Here is a 19,642-nt window from a genome sequence, read left to right on the forward strand (position 1 = left end):
ACTAAGAATTAGGGCAGATTGGAATGATGTTTAAATACCGAGACGTGCATTCTTAATTTTAAAATGATGTTTATTTAAAGAGTAAAGACTGGAATATACTGCGTGTGAAATTAGTGAGCACTTAACACGTTCATATATTTTTCTGTCGGCTATTTCAACTGAGTTCTTAATCAACTCAAAACAGCCGCTAGAGGGATTTAATATCAACCCTACGTTGGCTAACCTCACCAAGAGTAATTCTAGCCTTACATTGTTTGAAACAGTTCTTATTTCAGGTGTAACCTGCATCCACGCTTAATCTTTTGATCTTCCTGTAAATAGTTTTTAAGTTATCTAAAATAAGTGAAAATTGAGATCTCTGTTGACAGCTGCTGTAATTATTACCATTTAAATGAAACACAAGCACATATACATGCACAGACACACATGCACACACAAACACAGACACACACACACACAAAGATACACACAACAACAACAACTTGTATTTATATAGTGCCTTTAACGTAGTAAAACATCCCAAGGCGCTGCACAGGTGTATTTTAAGACACACACACACACACAGATACACGCACAGACACACACAGGCAGACACACACAGATATATGCAGACACACACACCGATACACACACACACACCGATACACACACAGACACAGATACATGCACACACAGACATACACACAGACACACAGATACATACACAGACACACACAGAGATACATACACAAAAATATACACAGATACGCACAGACAAACACAGACAAACACATACACAGACTGACAGACACATATATGTGCAGACACACAAACAAACATGCAGACACATACACATACACTGACAGACACACAGACAAACACGTAGAAACATACACTGACAGACACACACAAACACATAGAAACATACACTGACAGACACACACACACACAAACGTACACTGACAGACATGCACACAAATATGTAGAAACATACACTGACAGACACACACACACAAACGTACACTGACAGACACACATACAAACATATAAGCACCAGACATGTACAAACACAGACATACACAAAGTATTAGTCTGGCCTCTTTCTGTGCTGTAAGAGTCTATGAAAGTAGGCTTTGACTGGCCTTTTGCTTAAATCTGAATCATCAACCTGTCCTGTCTCTTCACACATGCTAACGGACTTGTGTGCTTTGGGCATCTTCTGTTCTGTTTCACACAAGAGGGAGCTTTGAAACAATTCTAGTTCTCAGAATCTAAACACAAGGCAGTTACCTCTGCTTGCTAGAGAGCCGCCTCTCAGTTAAGCCAGGTCCTTATTTGACTCAGTTATTTTATTGCAAAAGTTATTTTAAAAAGCACCCAATCCTGATCATAGGGAGCTGCTTGCCACAAGCACCATGAATTAAAACTGGCAGAAATCAACCTTCAGGTTTATTGAAACCATATTTTCAAATTTCAAAATAAAAGGATAGACTAAAATTGGTTATATTAAATGTTCTGATTTTTAAAATTGCCTTTACAAGATAACCTGGGTGAATAAACACTGCTTTCGAATTAATGTTCATTTTTAAATGACATTGCAAGAATATACAAATTTAGTTTTCAAAATCTTAAAAACAGACAAAAATGTAAATATATACACAAAAAACATATAAATATATATACACACACACAAAAGCCTTATATAAAAAAAAGACTTGCATTTCTATAGGGCCTTTCTCGGCCACCGGACATCTTAAAGCACTTTGCAGCCAATGAAGTACTTTTTGAAGTGTAGTCACTGTTGTAATGTGGGAAACGCGGCAGCTAATTTGTGCACAGCAAGCTCCCACAAACAGCAATGTGATAATGACCAGATCATCTGTTTTTGTGATGTTGGTTGAGGGATAAATATTGGCCCCAGGACACCGGGGAGAACTCCCCCTGCTCTTCTTCAAAATAGTGCTGTGGGATCCTTTACATCCACCTGAGAGTGCAGACAGGGCCTCGGTTTAACGTCTCATCCAAAAGACGACACCTCTGACAGTGCAGCACTCCCTCAGAACTGCATTGGAAGTGTCAGCCTGGATTTTGTGCTCAAGTCTCTGGAGTGGGGGCTTGAACCCACGACCTTCTGACTCAAAGACAAGAGAGAGCGACCCACTGAGCCACGGCTGACATCGCTGATAGCAGTACACAAAAAATTATATATTATATATATATATCTGTATATGCACACACACACAAACTTATATAAATGTAGATATATACCAAAAACTCATAAATATATCTATACACACACACATACAATGCTGGTATAAATGCAATTCTTTGAGTCTATTACCAGGCTCATCTTTGTAGTTCTGCCCCCTTTTAAAAAAAAACCCATGCAGGTTTACGATCTGTGATGGGCTTATCGCAGGTACGAATCAAGGCACAAGTGAAGTGACCTCCCCTCGGAAAAAAAGGGGTGAATCGCTTTCTCAGCACCTCTCACGCTCGATGCTGGGACAGCTAGTACTCAAGCTCCCGCAGGCTGCACAGATGCTCTTGTGTGAAACAGGCTACCTTAAAAGAGTGAAGTTGGTTGAGAGCAGGGGGGGATAAAAAAAAAGGAAGATTTCGGACACGCACATTCCCAGAGGAAGAACATCTCCAATGTCAATTTCAGGCCGTTTCAGTCACTTACATGTCGAAGGGCTTTAGACGGAGGGACCGCTCAAGCTTGACTTGAGGACTGTTCGGAGGGGGCGCAAGCCCTTGGATTTGTTAAAGGGAACTTGCGCGCACACACAACACACACACACACAACAAACACAGGTTGGCAATCCATTGCTTCTGTTGGAACAAATATTTACCCGTTTGTTTGGATTGTTTTTAATTCCCCCGCCGCCACTCAGCAGCAGCAATCCAGCGACGCTCCCGGGACCCTGCGATGTGTGTTGTGTGCATGTCTCTTTAGCCCTCTAGCACCCACCCCCAGCCCCAAACAAACACAGAAAGGTTGAAGCTTCGAGCAAAAGTCTGTCGGAAAGGACTTCTCCGTTTATCACACGCCGGTGCGAGAGAAAGAGAGAGAGAACTTGGTGGAATTTCTTATTACCCCCCAAAAAGTGAGATAATCTCTTCCCCCCCCCCCTCCTCCCCACTCACTCACTCCCCCCGCCCCAGCTTCCTCCTCCTCATATCTTGGACCTAAAACCTGTTTCCGATCTTCATTCGAGACAGCAGATCAAGGATGTTTCCTCTGCCTGCGAGGTTTATGTGCATGTAAGTCTTAAGATATTTTACCTTCTGCGCCGCGTTGTATGTTTTATCGGTAACATTCCCTCCAACCAACTGTTCACCTTGGCTGGGAGCATTTTTGGGTGGTTGTTTGTTTGTTTGGTAAATGTTAGACTGCCTGACATTCACGGTATGTTTTTCCCCCCTCCTGTCCTGCAGATGCCTGCATTTTCTGATGCTGTATTTCCAATTCCAGGTGAGAGATGGCATTTCAAAAAAAAATTCTCACTGTGTAACGATGTATATTTCCGCATTGGTGCATGTTGCCGCCCCTGCGTTCTGTTTAAATTGTTGTATTGAAGCTGTATAATATTAATCACAAAAGGCATAATCCTGGAGGGCATTCGTTATTAATGCGGGTGTCACCTCACCTTTGGTAAACTTTGATACGTGTGTGTGTGAGAGAGAGAGAGAGATTTAAAGCGACTTTTTTAAAGCAATTATCAGTTTATCGATTATCTTGCCCCTTCACCTGTCCTGAACTGTACTGGCACAAGATTTGTGCCCAGCGTACAGGTACTTGAATTCCCGACTCAAGGTTAGGGTTGTGTAGACGTAATTCTTTTGGGTAAGTTTCCAAGCGAGTATGTCGACAAAAAAAAGTAACGTCTATTTAAAACCAAGGTGGTTATATCAAGTGTTAATTTTATCCGTGGCAAGGCTGTGTGCAGGTGGTTATCAACCGCACGGTGCCTGATCCAGCACTCCGAGCTCACACTGAAATAAGTTTAGGGGCCGGGACACAAAAGGATTGAAGCACACAAACAGAAAGACATAGGCAGACACACACAGACACACATACATAGACAGAAAGACATAGACAGATAGACACAGACACACACACAGACAGAAATATATAGACAGAAAGACATAGACAGATAGACACGCACACACAGACAGACACAGAGACAGACAGACACACAGACAGACACAGAGACAGACAGACACACATACATAGACAGATAGACACACACAGACACACACACATAGACAGACACACACAGACAGACACAGAGACAGACACACACAGACACACATACACAGACAGATAGACACACACACACATACATAGACAGATAGACACACACAGACACACACACATAGACAGACACACACACAGACAGAAAGACATAGACAGACACACGCATAGACAGAAAGACATAGACAGACACACACAGGCATACAGATAGACACACACACAGAAAGACATAGACAGATAGACACACACACACACAGAAAGACATAGACAGACACACACACACAGACACACACAGACAGGAAGACATAGACAGACACACAGAGACAGGAAGACATAGACAGACACACAGACAGATACACAGACAGACAGTCTTCCAAACACAGACACACACAGACACATACAAACACACAGACACTTCCAAACACAGACACAGGTGCTCTCACACACACAAACTAAAGATGAAAATAAAAACTGAAAGTGCATGATGTTCTGTGGGCCCCCAACAGTTTAATCAAAATGTGGTTTATAAAGGGAGGCTTCCCGATTTCACAACACCCAGTGTACAGAGGCAGTATTCACACCAGGTCCTCTGGCACCTGAGAGAGTAATGGTGCCTTTACACTGAAGGGCTGCTGGCAGATCCACACCTGTGGATCCTCTGAACCCTCTATGTTGACGTTATGTGTTGACCCTCTGTGTTGACCTTAAGCGTTGACCCTGGAAAATGTGCTGTGACAAAAGTCACCGATTTGAGTAAAGTAAATGTGAGGCTTTTGGTGGCCCGCTGGGTCGCTCTGTATTGTACAACAGAAGGTAGCACAACCGAGACCATCTCCCAGCGCTGAACGTAAAGGAGAGTGGGTCCCAAAACAGGGTCAAAAAATAAAACAACAGCTTGCTTTTATATCGCGCCTTTAACGTCGTAAAATGTCCCAAGGCGCTTCACAGGAGCGATAGCAAACAAAATGTGACACCGAGCCACATAAGTGGATGGGTGAACGGGGTTTGGTGCGAGTCAGAACACGGGCAGCAGAGTTTTGGATGAGCTCAGGTTTATGGAGAGTGGTAGGTGGGAGGCCGGCCAGCAGAGCATTGGAATAGTCGGGTCTGTAGGTAAACGAGGCTGGATGAGGTTTGCAGCAGCAGATAGGCTGAGAAAGGGGTGGAAACAGACGATATTATGAATTCCGAAGTAGGGGGTGTTGCACTAAACGGTAAGATCACGTATAAGCAGGGAAAGATTTGGACTGAAGACCCTTTGTCAGAACTGATCATTCACGACGAAGGCCCTCACCACAATGTCAACTTGTCCTCTTTGATTCATAGAACCTTACAACACAGAAGGAGGCCATTTGGCCCATCGTGCCTGTGCCGGCTCGTTGAAAGCGCGATCTATAATTAGTCCCGCTCCCCTGCTCTTTCCCCGTAGCCCTTTTCAAATATATATCCAATTCCCCTTTTGAAAGTTGCTATTGAATCTGCTTCCACCGCCCTTTCAGGCAGCGCATTCCAGATCATGACAACTCGCTGCATAAAATAAATGAACCTCCTCTCCCCTCTTCTGTCTTTCAAATGTTTTGTTTGCCAAATCAGTTATGTCAGTATCATCGACAGAAAACCAATGATTCTGATCACGAGACACAAATAATAGAATAATTATCAACACAGGAGGAACATTGGAACAGGAGGAGGCCATTCAGCCCCTCAACCCCGTTCCGCCATTCTATTAGATCATGGCTGATCTGTACCTCAATTCCATCTACCTGCTTTTTCTCCATATCCCTTAATATCCTTGCCTAACAAGAGTCTATCATAGTTTTGAATTTTCAATTGACCCCCAGCCTCAACAGCCTTTTGGGGGAGAGTGTTCCAGATTTCCATTGCCCTTTGTGTGAAGAAGTGCTTCCTGACATCACCCCTGAATGACCTGGCTCTAATTTTAAGGTTATGGACTCCCCCCACCTCCCCCCCGCACCCACCAGAGGAAATAGTTTCTCTCTAACTATACCCTATCAACTCCTTTAATCATCTTAAACACCTCTTATTCAGACATCCCAATTTAGACATGAGTCTAGTTTGAACAATACAAAGGAAACTCATAACCTAAATCATAATGGGCCAGATTATGCTGTAGCGTCTGCCATTAGTTAGATTTGCCCCTGCACCCTTTAAATCAAAATATGTTGCCCAAATAAATTTCTGAGCGTGCGAGCTGATAACGGCGCAGCGAGGGAAACAGGGAATCCGGGACCTGAGTGAACAGGGCAAGCAACTGTGTATCTCCTTAACCAATGAGATTGAAGGATTGGGAAATAATCAGCAGAAGGATTAAGAAGGAGGATGGATTAAAGGGGGTGAATTCAATGTTAAATCAGGTACAGAAGGAGAAATAAAGAGAGGGAAAGAAAGATTGGATTAAGAGAGAGAAAGACAGAAAGCTCTGGAATTCAAACAAGCAAACAAACAAACTTGTGTTTATACAGCGCCTTTAATGGCCACTGGACGTTCCAAAGCACTTTACAGCCAATGAAGTACTTTTGAAGTGTAGTCACTGTTGTAATGTAGGAAATTCCTTCCCTAAACCTCTCCGCCTCGCCACCTCTCTTTCCTCCTTTAAGACGCTCCTTAACACCTACCTCTTTGACCAAGCTTTTGGTCACCTGCCCTATTATGCATTTCAGTGCTGAGCCAGATAGTGAGATGCTGTTTCCGCGAAGCTAACAGCAGAGCGGCGCAACACGGACAGCAATTTTTGGATATTGGCGTTTAACCGCGCATCCTCCTGATGAAGCTGTGCCATTCACGCATAAATAACGGAGAGTGCCATTAGCTTTCACAGCAAAATCTGGCCCAATACTTTTGTCTATTAGACTCTCTATACCTTGCGGTGCCCACCGGTCGAGGAATACCTCGAGAGTACTGGTGGGCACCGCAAGCTCCCTTCCTAGGGTCACCCGAGCACGAACAAGACTGCAGAAGAGATGCGGGCAACCAGAGCGACCCTCACCCCACAGACCAGGCACACCCTGGACTTGTGAGTAGGCCGTCTTCATCAGGCCTAGGGGCAGAGCCAGGAGATTGTCCTCTGGTGGTGGAGGTGGAGCAGCACCGAAAGAGTGAATCGACGCCCCATCCAGCGAAACTAATCCACCACCCTCCCCATACCGTGTGGACAAAGATCAGGAGCGTAGGGCTAAAATGTAACCAAAAATTGAGGAGCCGACTCTCTCTCTCTCTCTCTTCCAAATGCTGATGGACCTACGATGCATTTGCAGCATTTTCTGTAACTTGAGCTTGGTGGGAGACTGTTAACGTCCCAGCCAGTCAGTTGTCCAATCCAGCCACTGGGACAGGCCATGTTCGCTTGTCACCAGCATGAGCCACCTCTTACACTTTCACCAGTTCCGGGTACAGTGGGGAACAGGGCAGGGGAGGTTAATACTCTGTGCACAGAGCTGAAGTACCTGAAAGGATTGTTTCATCTGCTTAGAAAGCAGTTTTGTGCATTGGAAGTGAGAAAAACGGAACACCTTGCAATCTTGTAAAATTAGATGAATATTTTTAGTTACCACATATTGTAAGAACAGGATGTGGATTATCTGGGAAATGACGTACCCGGGAGTGAGTTACAGACCGGAAACTAATCGAGGGGTTCGGGGGGTTTATATATAGAATAACAGATACCCGGGAGTGAGTTACAGGCCGGAAACTAATCAAGGGGTTCGGGGGGTTTATATATAGAATAACGGATACCCGGGAGTGAGTTACAGGCTGGAATCTAATCGAGGGGTTCGGGGGGTTTATATATAGAATAACAGATACCCAGGAGTGAGTTACAGGCTGGAAACTAACCGGGGGGTTCGGGGGGTTTATATATAGAATAACGGATACCCGGGAGTGAGTTACAGGCCGGAAACTAACCGAGGGGTTCGGGGAGTTTATATATAGAATAACAGATACCCAGGAGTAAGTTACAGGCCGGAAACTAATCGAGGGGTTCGGGGGGTTTATATATAGAATAACGGATACCCGGGAGTGAGTTACAGGCTGGAATCTAATCGAGGGGTTCGGGGGGTTTATATATAGAATAACAGATACCCGGGAGTGTTACAGGCCGGAAACTAATCGAAGGGTTCGGGGGGTTTATATTTAGAATAACGGATATCCGGGAGTGAGTTACAGGCTGGAATCTAATCGAGGGGTTCGGGGGGTTTATATATAGAATAACAGATACCCGGGAGTGTTACAGGCCGGAAACTAATCGAAGGGTTCGGGGGGTTTATATTTAGAATAACGGATACCCGGGAGTGAGTTACAGGCTGGAATCTAATCGAGGGGTTCGGGGGGTTTATATATAGAATAACGGATACCCGGGAGTGTTACAGGCCGGAAACGAATCGAGGGGTTCGGGGGGTTTATATATAGAATAACGGATACCCGGGAGTGAGATACAGGCTGGAATCTAATCGAGGGGTTCGGGGTTTTTTTATATAGAATAACGGGTACCCGGGAGTGAGTTACAGGCTGGAATCTAATCGAGGGGTTCGGATGGTTTATATATAGAATAACAGGTACCCGGGAGTGAGTTACAGGCTGGAGTCTAATCGAGGGGTTCAGGGGGTTTATATATAGAATAACAGGTACCCGGGAGTGAGTTACAGGCCGGAATCTAATCGAGGGGTTCGGGGGGTTTATATATAGAATAACAGATACCCGGGAGTGAGTTACAGGCCGGAATCTAATCGAGGGGTTTGCGTGGTATATATATAGAATAACGGATACCCGGGAGTGAGTTACAGGCTGGAATCTAATCGAGGGGTTCGCGTGGTATATATATAGAATAACAGATACCCGGGAGTGAGTTACAGGCTGGAATCTAATCGAAGTGTTCGTGGGATTATATATAGAATAACAGATACACAGGAATGAGTTACAGGGTGGAATCTAATTGAGGGGTTCGGAGGGTTTATATATAGAATAACAGATACCCAGGAGTGAGTTACAGGCCGGAATCTAATCGAGGGGTTCGGGGGGTTTATATATAGAATAACAGATACCCGGGAGTGAGTTACAGACTGGAATCTAATTGAGGGGTTCAGGGGGTTTATATATAGAATAACAGATACCCGGGAGTGAGTTACAGGCTGGGATCTAATCAAGGGCTTCAGGTGGTTTATATATAGAATAGCGGATACCCGGGAGTGAGTTATAGGCTGTAATCTAATCGAGGGGTTTGGCTAGTTTATATATAGAATAAGGGATACCCAGGAGTAAGTTACAGACTGGAATCTAATCGAGCAGGTCAGTTGGTTTATATATTGAATAACAGATACCCAGGTCTGAGTTACAGGCTGGAATCTAATCAAGGGGTTCGGCTGGTTTATATATAGAAATAACGGATACCCGGGAGCGAATTACAGACTGGAATCTAATCGAGGTGTTCGGGGGGTTTAAATATAGAATAACGGATACCCGGGAGTGAGTTACAGACTGGAATCTAATCGAGATGTTTGGGTGGTTTATAGATAGATTAACGGATACCCGGGAGTGAGTTACGGGCTTGAATCTAATCGAGGGGTTTGGGGGGTTTATATATTGAATAACTGGTACCCGGGAGTGAGTTACGGGCTTGAATCTAATCGAGGGGTTTGGGGGGGTTATATATAGAATAACAGATACTCGGGAGTGAGTTACAGGCTGGAATCTAATCGAGGGGTTCGGGGGGTTTATATATTGAATAACTGGTACCCGGGAGTGAGTTACAGGCTGGAATCTAATCGAGGTGTTCGGGTGGTTTATATATAGAATAACGGATACCCGGGAGTGAGTTACAGGCTGAAATCTAATCGAGGTGTTTGGGTGGTTTATATATAGAATAACGGATACCCAGGAGTGAGTTACAGGCTAGAATCTAATCGAGGTGTTCGGGTGGTTTATATATAGAATAACGGATACCCAGGAGTGAGTTACAGGCTAGAATCTAATCGAGGGGTTCGGGTGGTTTATATACAGAATAACGGATACCCGGGAGTGAGTTACAGACTGGAATCTAATCGAGGTGTTCGGGTGGTTTATTGATAGAATAATAGATACCCGGGAGTGAGTTACAGACTGGAATCTAATCGAGGGGTTCGGGCGGTTTATATATAGAATAACAGATACCCAGGAGTGAGTTACAGGCTGGAATCTAATCGAGGGGTTCAGGGGGTTTTATATATAGAATAACGGATACCCGGGAGTGAGTTACAGGCTGGAGTCTAATCGAGGGGTTCGGGGAGTTTATATATAGAATAACGGATACCCGGGAGTGAGTTACAGACTGGAATCGAATCGAGGGGTTCGGGTGGTTTTATAGGCAATTCAGAAGAAACTTCTTTACCCAGAGAGTGGTGAGAATGTGGAACTCGCTGCCACAGGGAGTGGTTGAAGCGAATAGTATCGATACATTTAAGGGGAGGCTAGACAAGCATATGAGGGAGAAGGGAATAGAGGGTTATGCTGATAGAGTTAGATGAGGAAAGACGGGAGGAGGTTCGAGTGGAGCATAAACACCGGCATGGACTGGTTGGGCCGAATGGCCTCTGTGCTGTATATTCTATGTAGTACTGTTCCCAGAATTTGTTCATTATTCATTTACTGGCAAGATATCGATTGGCAGCATTTATTATCACTCCCTAATTGCCCTTGAGAAGGTGGTGGTGAGACAACTGAGTGACTTGCTAGGCCATTTCAGACGGCAGTTAAGAGTCAAGCACATTGCTTGTGGGTTTGGAATCACCTATAGGCCAGACCGGGTAAGGACGGCAGATTTCCTTTCCTAAAGGACATTAGTGACCCAGATGGGTTTTTACGACAATCCAGTTTCATGATACTGGCTTTTCCAGATTTATTTAATTAACTAAAGTTAAATTCCCCAGCTGCCGTGGTGGGATTTCAACTCACGTCTCTGGATCATTAGTCCAGGCCTCTGGATTATTAGTCCAGTGACATAATCACTAGGCTACCGTACCCCATACCCATCACTCCAGGTATGGATTTAACCAGTGCCTTGGAGTGACTCATCATCACCTGGGATTTGTATTCTATCCCTCTGGGTACATCCCAAGATCTGGTTAGCTTTCCTGACTGTTGCTGCACACTGCGCTAAGGTTTCAGTGAGTTATACCGTCAATCCTGTTCTGGGTCCTGTAGCCTACAGCTGTTTATAGAATCATAGAATGATACAGCACAGAAGGAGGCCTTTCGGCCCATCGTGCCTGTGGTGGCTCTTTGAAAGAGCTCTCCAATTAGTCCCACTCGCCTGCTCGTTCCCCATAGCCCAGCATTATTTTTCCTTTTCATGTATTTATCAAATTCCCTTTTGAAATTTATTATTTAATCTGCTTCCACCGCCCTTTCAGGCAGCGCGTTCCAGATCACAACAACTCACTGCGTAAATTTATTGTTCCTCGTCTCCCCTCTGATTCTTTTGCCAATTTCCTTAAATCTGTGTCCTCTGGTTACCGACCTTTCTGCCACTGGAAACACTTTCTCCTTATTTGCTCAATAAATTAGATTAGGCAATATTTTCACTGATTTGCCTCCTCTGGTCGCAATACCTTTAATTTATCCCCATTAACTGTAATTTTCTACTCCTCACTCCACCTTCCCAATCTATCCCGGTCCCTTTGTACAGGAAACTCTTTTTTATCCGGCACCGACCGGACCGGCATGGTGCCGGTTGATCAAAAAGTCCGGATTACAGAGAGGTATACTTACCAAGGTACGAGAGCCCCGTACACGACCACAGGTGCAGGAGCCCCGCTTACACGGCCACAGATCCAGGAGTCCCGGGTACACGGCACTTGTGCAGGAGTCCCGGGTACATGGCCACAGATCCAGGAGTCCCTGTTGCACGGCCATAGATCCAGGAGTCCCTGTTGCACGGCCATAGATCCAGGAACCCCCGGTTACACGGCCACAGATCCAGGAGTCCCGGGTACACGGCCACAGGTGCAGGAACCCCCGGGTACACGGCCACAGATCCAGGAACCCCGGGTACACGGCCACAGATCCAGGAGTCCCTGTTGCACGGCCACAGATCCAGGAACCCCCGGTTACACGGCCACAGATCCAGGAGTCCCTGTTGCACGGCCACAGATCCAGGAGTCCCGGGTACACGGCCATAGATCCAGGAGTCCCGGGTACACGGCCACAGATCCAGGAGTCCCTGTTGCACGGCCACAGATCCAGGAACCCCCGGTTACACGGCCACAGATCCAGGAACCCCGGTTACACGGCCACAGGTGCAGGAACCCCGGTTACACGGCCACAGGTGCAGGAACCCCGGTTACACGGCCACAGATCCAGGAACCCCGGTTACACGGCCACAGATCCAGGAACCCCGGTTACACGGCCACAGATCCAGGAACCCCGGTTACACGGTCACAGATCCAGGAACCCCGGTTACACGGTCACAGATCCAGGAACCCCGGTTACACGGCCACAGGTGCAGGAACCCCGGTTACACGGCCACAGATCCAGGAACCCCGGTTACACGGTCACAGGTCCAGGAACCCCGGTTACATGGCTACTAATATACAGTAAAACTTACCTGAACCTGCTCCTGAATTTTGCCGGTTAAGAGAGATTTCCGGATATTAGGTGCCGGTTAAAAGGGAGTTTCTTGTACTTGGTTTACCTGTTCCCTATTGTTTGAATCCTTTCCCCTCTAAATGTGGTTTCATCAGCAAACTTATACAACTTCAAATCATTTCTAAGACACAAAGAAAACAAGAACGGGCATTTATACAACTCCTTTCATGATCTCAGCATTTCCCAAAGCGCATGACAGCCAATGAAGTACTTTTGAAGTGTGGTCACTGTTGTAATGTAGGAAACGCGGCAGCCAATTTGTGCACAGCAAGCTCCCACAAACAGCGATGTGATAATGACTGGATAATTTGTTTTAGTGATGTTGGTTGAGGGATAAATATTGGCCCAGGACCCAGGGGAGAACTCCCCTGCTCTTCTTCAAATAGTAGCCGTGGGATCTTTTTCACCCGCCTGAGAGTGCAGACGGGGCCTCGGTTTAATGTCTCACCCGAAAGGCAGCACCTCCCTCAGCACTGCACTGGGAGTGTCAGCCTAGATTTTGTGCTCAAGTCTCTGGAGTGAGATTTAAACTCAGAATCATCAGATGCAGAGGCAAAAGATGGTACCTTTGACTATTTCTATACACTCAAAACAGCAATGGCCCCAGCCCCAATCCCTGTGGAACCAGCTACTGACCCCCTTGCCCATGGCAACACCAGTCCATTCACAGCCACCCTTTACTTCCTCAGGTTTAGGCAGGTTTCCGTCTACCTCAGGAACCTGCTTCTTAATACATGCCACCTACCTTCTAAACTGATCTCTTGTGTCGCATGGGATCAAAAGCCCTGTTGAAATCTAAATATATCACATCCCCAGAAACAAGGTCTGTCATTTTCTATGTCTTTGCCCCCTGCCACCAACTCCGTTCACTCGCCTCTGAATCCGTCCATCTTCCCGACCACTTTCTCAGGTTGAGGCAGGCAGTTTGCAACCATGGCATCCGACAGCTGAGTTTCCAAACCCACAGCTTGTCCATCACCAGCGCAATATCACCCCTGTCCACCCCTGCCTCAGCCCACCTGCTGCTGAAGCCCCTAGGGCCCAGGCGGCTGAAGGCACGGCCGCCACTGGTGGATCGAGGAATATCAGGGATGCACAAGAGGTCAGAATTGGAGGAGTGCTGAGATCTCAGAGGGTTGTAGGGCTGGAGAAGGTTACAGAGATATGGAGGGGCGAGGCCATGGAGGGACTTGAAAACAAATATGAGAATTTTAAAATCGAGGCACTGCTGGACCGGGACCAATGCAACATCAGTAGAGATACAGTCAGTAACACAGGGTGCTGGGGGAGAGGGGTTACTGAGCGACAGTGTGAGGGAGCTGGATTAACATCAGTAGAGATACAGTCAGTAACACAGAGCGCTGGGGGAGAGGAGTTACTGAGTGACAGTGTGAGGGAGCTGGATTAACATCAGTAGAGATACAGTCAGTAACACAGGGCACTGGGGGAGAGGGGTTACTGAGTGACAGTGTGAGGGAGCTGGATTAACATCAGTAGAGATACAGTTAGTAACACAGGGTGCTGGGGGAGGGGTTCCTGAGTGACAGTGTGAAGGAGCTGGATTAACATCAATAGAGATACAGTCAGTAACACAGGGTGCTGGGGGAGAGGGGTTACTGAGTGACAGTGTGAGGGAGCTGGATTAACATCAGTAGAGATACAGTCAATGACACAGGGCGCTGGGGGAGAGGGGTTACTGAGTGACAGTCTGAGGGGGCTGGATTAACATCAGTAGAGATACAGTAAGTAACACAGGGTGCTAGGGGAGAGGAATTACTGAGTGACAGTGTGAGGGAGCTGGATTAACATCAGTAGAGATACAGTCAGTAACACAGGACGCTGGGGGAGAGTGGTTACTGAGTGACAGTGTGAGGGAGCTGGTTTAACATCAGTAGAGATACAGTCAGTAACACAGGGCGCTGGGGGAGAGGGGTTACTGAGTGACAGTCTGAGGGAGATGGATTAACATCAGTAGAGATACAGTCAGTAAGACAGGGCGCTGGGGGAGATTGGTTATTGAGTGACAGTGTGAGGGAGCTGGATTAATATCAGTAGAGATGCAGTCAGTCGCACAGGGCGCTGGGGGGAGTGGTTACTAAGTGAAAGTGTGAGGGAGCTGGATTAACATCAGTAGAGATACAGTCAGTAACACAGGGCGCTGGGGGAGAGGGGTTACTGAGTGACAGTGTGAGGGAACTGAATTAACATCAGCAGAGATACAGTCAGTAACACAGGGCGCTGGGGGAGAGGGGTTACTGAGTGACAGTGTGAGGGAGCTGGATTAACATCAGTAGAGATACAGTCAGTAACACAGGGTGCTGGGGGAGAGGGGTTACTGAGCAACAGTGTGAGGGAGCTGGATTAACATCAGTAGAGATACAGTCAGTAACACAGTGTGCTGGGGGGAGGGGTTACTGAGCAACAGTGTGAGGGAGCTGGATTAACATCAGTAGAGATACAGTCAGTAACACGGTGCTGGGGGAGAAGGGTTACTGAGTGACAGTGTGAGGGAGCTGGATTAACATCAGCAGAGATACAGTCAGTTACACAGGGCGCTGGGGAGAGGGGTTACTGAGTGACAGTGTGAGGGAGCTGGATTAACATCAGCAGAGATACAGTCAGTAACACAGGACGCTGGGGGGAGGGGTTACGGAGTGACAGTGTGAGGGAGCTGGATTAACATCAGTAGAGATACAGTCAGTAACACAGAGCGCTGGGGGAGAGGGGTTACTGAGTGACAGTGTGAGGGAGCTGGATTAACGTCAGTAGAGATACAGTCAGTAACACATGGTGCTGGGGAGAGGGGTTACTGAGCAACAGTGTGAGGGAGCTGGATTAACATCAGTAGAGATACAGTCAGTAACATGGTGCTGGGGGAGAAGGGTTACTGAGTGACAGTGTGAGGGAGCTGGATTAACATCAGTAGAGATACAGTCAGTAACATAGGGCGCTGGGGGAGAGGGGTTACTGAGTGACACTGTGAGGGAGCTGGATTAACATCAGTCAAGATACGTGGGTAAATTCACCATTCACCTCCATAACAACAACCACCATACTTCAAAGTAATTCATTTGAATGTGAAGTTACATGACTGAGAGACATATAAGTGCAAGTCATTGTTACACAGAGTTGTCGATAAAATCTGTGAGAAAGATGTTTTATTGCCGGTTTTGTAAAAGAAACTGATATTTAAAAGGGGTTTCATGATTGTATGACTCCCTGTTTAAAAGGTTTTCCTGAAGGCGTGATCCCCTTCCTAAAAGGGATCCTCTGTTTAAAAAAGGGACCCACCAGTGAGACTGCCTATTTGCACTGCACCCTGCTCCTCCGGCAGGTAGGCTGCACGGTTAGTGTGCTGTGCAGTGGCGTATAACACATTTGCGAGCCATTAGCCTCAGATAAGATCAGCTGGCCTCGCTGTGCCTCTGTGATCTCTGAAGTTTGCAAACTGTAATTGAGGCTGGAGCTGTGAAGGTCTCAGGAGGCCTGGGTGGGGAGGGGTGGTGGTGGGGGGGGCGGGGGCGGGGGGACGGTGAAAAGGTGGTGAGTGCTGATTTTATCTGCGAGCAACATTTTAGCCCACAGCTGTCCACAAACAACTGGCAGATATTTTTCATGTTGTGTCTATTTTGTTATTTCCCTGTGAAGCGTTGTTGTAGGGTAGGCCATCCTTGTCTCACTTCGAACCGCTCCCCTCTACCTCTCTATTGATATAATCAATGGTCCCATCAGAACAATACCGAGGTTAAAAGGGTTAAATTATGAGGACAGGTTGCATAGACTAGCCTTGTATTCCCTCGAGTATAGAAGATTTAGTGGTGATCTAATTGAGTGTTTAAGATGATTAAAGGAGTTGCTAGGGTAGATAGAGAGAAGCTATTTCCTCTGGTGGGAGGGAGTCCAGAACAAGGGGGCATAACCTTAAAATTAGAGCCAGGCCGTTCAGGGGTGATGTCAGAAAGCACTTCTTCACACAAAGGGTCGTGGAAATCTGGAACTCTGTCCCCCAAAAAGCTGTTGAGGTTGGGAGTCAATTGAAAATTTCCAAACTGAGATTGAGAGATTTTTGTTAGGCAAGGGTATTAAGGGATTCAGAACCAAGGCGGCTAGATGGAGTTAAGGTACAGATCAACCCTGATCTAATTGAATGGTGGAACAGACTTGAGGGGCTGAATGGCCTACTCCCATTCCTATGTTTCTAAACATCCCCTCTCCTAGGTCGTAAATCCATGGTGCTACGTATGCTTCCCCGCTCCTGCTGTCAGCCGTGGATTAGTGGGTAGCACTCTTACCTCGGAGTCAGAAGGCTTGAGCGCAAAACCTAGGCTGACTCTCCCAGTGCAGCGCTGAGGGAGTGCTGCACTGTCGGAGGTGCCGTCTTTCGATGAGACGAAACTGAGACCTGTCTGCTCTCTCAGGTGAACGTAAAAGATCCCATAGCGCTATTTCGATAGAAGAGCAGGGGAGTTATCCCCGGTGTCCTGGCCAATATTTATCCCTCAACCAACATCACTAAAACAGATTATCCGGTCATTATCACATTGGGACCTTGCTGTGTGCAAATTGGTTACCGTGTTTCCTACATTACAACAGTGATTACACTTCAAAAGTACTTCATTGGTATGTTGGCCTTCGTAGCGAGAGGGTTTGAGTACAGGCACAAGGATGTGTTGCTGCAGTTGTACAGGGCCTTGGTGAGACCACATCTTGAGTATTGTGTGCAGTTTTGGTCACCTTTTGAAGTGTAATCACTGTTGTAATGTAGGAAACATGGAAGCCAATTTGCACACAGCAAGGTCCCAACGTGTTAATGACTGGATAATCTGTTTTAGTGATGTTGGTTGAGGGATAAATATTGGCCAGGACACCGGGGATAACTCCCCTGCACGTCTATCGAAATAGTGCTATGGGATCTTTTACGTTCACCTGAGAGAGAGGAAGGATGTTCTTGCCATGGAGGGAGTGCAGCGAAGATTCACCAGACTGATACCTGGGATGGCAGGAATGACGTATGAAGAGAGATTGGGTCGATTAGGCTTGTACTCGCTGGAGTTTAGAAGAATGAGAGGGGATCTCATTGAAACTTATAAAATTCTAACAGGACTAGACAGACTAGATGCAGGAAGGACGTTCCCGATGGCGGGGAGTCCAGAACCAGGGGTCACAGTCTAAGGATAAGGGGTAAGCCATTTAGGGCAGAGATGAGTGGTGAACCTGTGGAATTCTCTACCACAGAAGGCAGTAGAGGCCAATTCATTAAATATATTCAAGAAGGAGTTGGATATATTTCTTAAGGCTAAAGGGATCAAGGGATATGGGGAGAAGGCAGGGACAGGGTACTGAATTTGGATGATCAGCCATGATCGCATTGAATGGCGGAGCAGGCTCGAGGGGCTGAATGGCCTACTCCTGCTCCTATCTTCTATGTTTCTATTGGCTGTAAAGCGCTTTGGGATGCCCTGAGGCCATGAGAGGTGCTATAGAAATGCAAGACTTTCTTTTTCTTTCTTTCCCTGAGTCCTCACTTTTTTCAAAATCAAAACTCATCGTGTTGTCTCCAACTCTAACTCATTCTTTCAGTGGGTCTCAAAAACTGTGGTAGTCCTCACTTCCCTCAGTCCTCCTTTCATTGTATAATCCACAGGTTTCTGACTCTCTCCAAGCACCATGGGTCTTGCTCCTTGACTTTGATTCCTCAATTGAAAAAAATCAATTCTCCATCCCACCCTCAAATTGTTTAGCCGTTGCTCAGTGGGTAGCGCTCTCGCCTCTGAGTCAGAAGGTTGTGTGTTCAAGCCTCACTCCAGAGACTTGAGCCTAATATCTAGGCTGACACTCCAGTGCAGTGCTGAGGGAGTGCTGCACTGTCGGAGGTGCCGCCTTTCGGATAAGACGTTAAACCGAGACCCCGTCTGCCCTTTTCAGGTGGATGTAAAAGATCCCACAGCACTATTCGAAGAAGAGCAATGGAGTGGTCGCTGGTGCCCTAACCAACATTTAATACTTAACCAACAAACATCACTAAAAAAAGATTATCTGGTGATTGTCACATTGCTGTTTGTGGGAGCTTGCTGTGTGCAAATTCGCTGTTGTGCTTCCTACATTACAACAGTGACTCCACTTCAAAAAGTACCTCATTGGCTGTAAAGCACTTTGGGATGTCCTGAGGACATAAATGCAAGTCTTTCTTTCTACTTTCTTCCATCCTACAGTCCACAGGCTTTTAAAATCCAAGATCGTTGTCACTCAAGCATTAATTATTGTTTTGTTTTGTACTTTCTCCAAGCACCTTGCTCCTTGAGCTGGATTTCTCAGTTGAAAAAAACACAGCCAAACCTTCAAATAGTTTCACAGTGAATACCATGGGAGCGATAAGGATGACTCTTTGCTCCCCTCTTGTTTATTCCAAACCTCGTAACAGATGTTACTGTATCCCTAGCTCTGTAACCTCCTCCAGCACTGTAACCCTCTGAGATCTTTGCGCTCCTACAGTTCTGGCCTCTTGCGCATCCCCGGTTTTAATCGCTCCACCATTGGCAGCCGTGCCTTCAGCTGTCTGGACCCTAAGTTCTGGAATTCCCTCCCTAAACCTCTCCGCCTCGCTACCCCTCTCTCCAGCTTTAAGACGCTGCTTAAAACCATCTCACCTGTCCTAATATCTCCTTATGAGGCTCGGTGTCAAATTTTGTCTGATAACGCTCCTGTGAAGCGCCTTGGGACGTTTTACTACATTAAAGGCGCTGTATAAATGCAAGTTGTTGTTGCTTT

The 19,642-nt window shown here is 46.4% G+C and overlaps 1 protein-coding gene across 1 annotated transcript in view; it reads left to right on the plus strand.

Annotated features, from left to right (window-relative positions):
• Nucleotides 1-2,419: 2,419 nt before the first annotated feature.
• The window catches only part of fgf24 (fibroblast growth factor 24), a 165,914-nt gene continuing 148,691 nt past the window's right edge, over nt 2,420-19,642 (plus strand). The window contains exons 1-2 of the mRNA XM_086004960.1: nt 2,420-3,246; nt 3,421-3,457. Of these exons, the coding sequence (XP_085861086.1) occupies nt 3,215-3,246; nt 3,421-3,457 (69 nt within the window). The 5' untranslated portion in view covers nt 2,420-3,214. The remainder of the gene's footprint in view (nt 3,247-3,420; nt 3,458-19,642) is intronic.

Source organism: Somniosus microcephalus, chromosome 2 (genome assembly GCF_052327205.1).
Source record: "Somniosus microcephalus isolate GS21.2 chromosome 2, FLI_Smic_1.0, whole genome shotgun sequence".
NCBI lineage: Eukaryota > Metazoa > Chordata > Chondrichthyes > Squaliformes > Somniosidae > Somniosus > Somniosus microcephalus.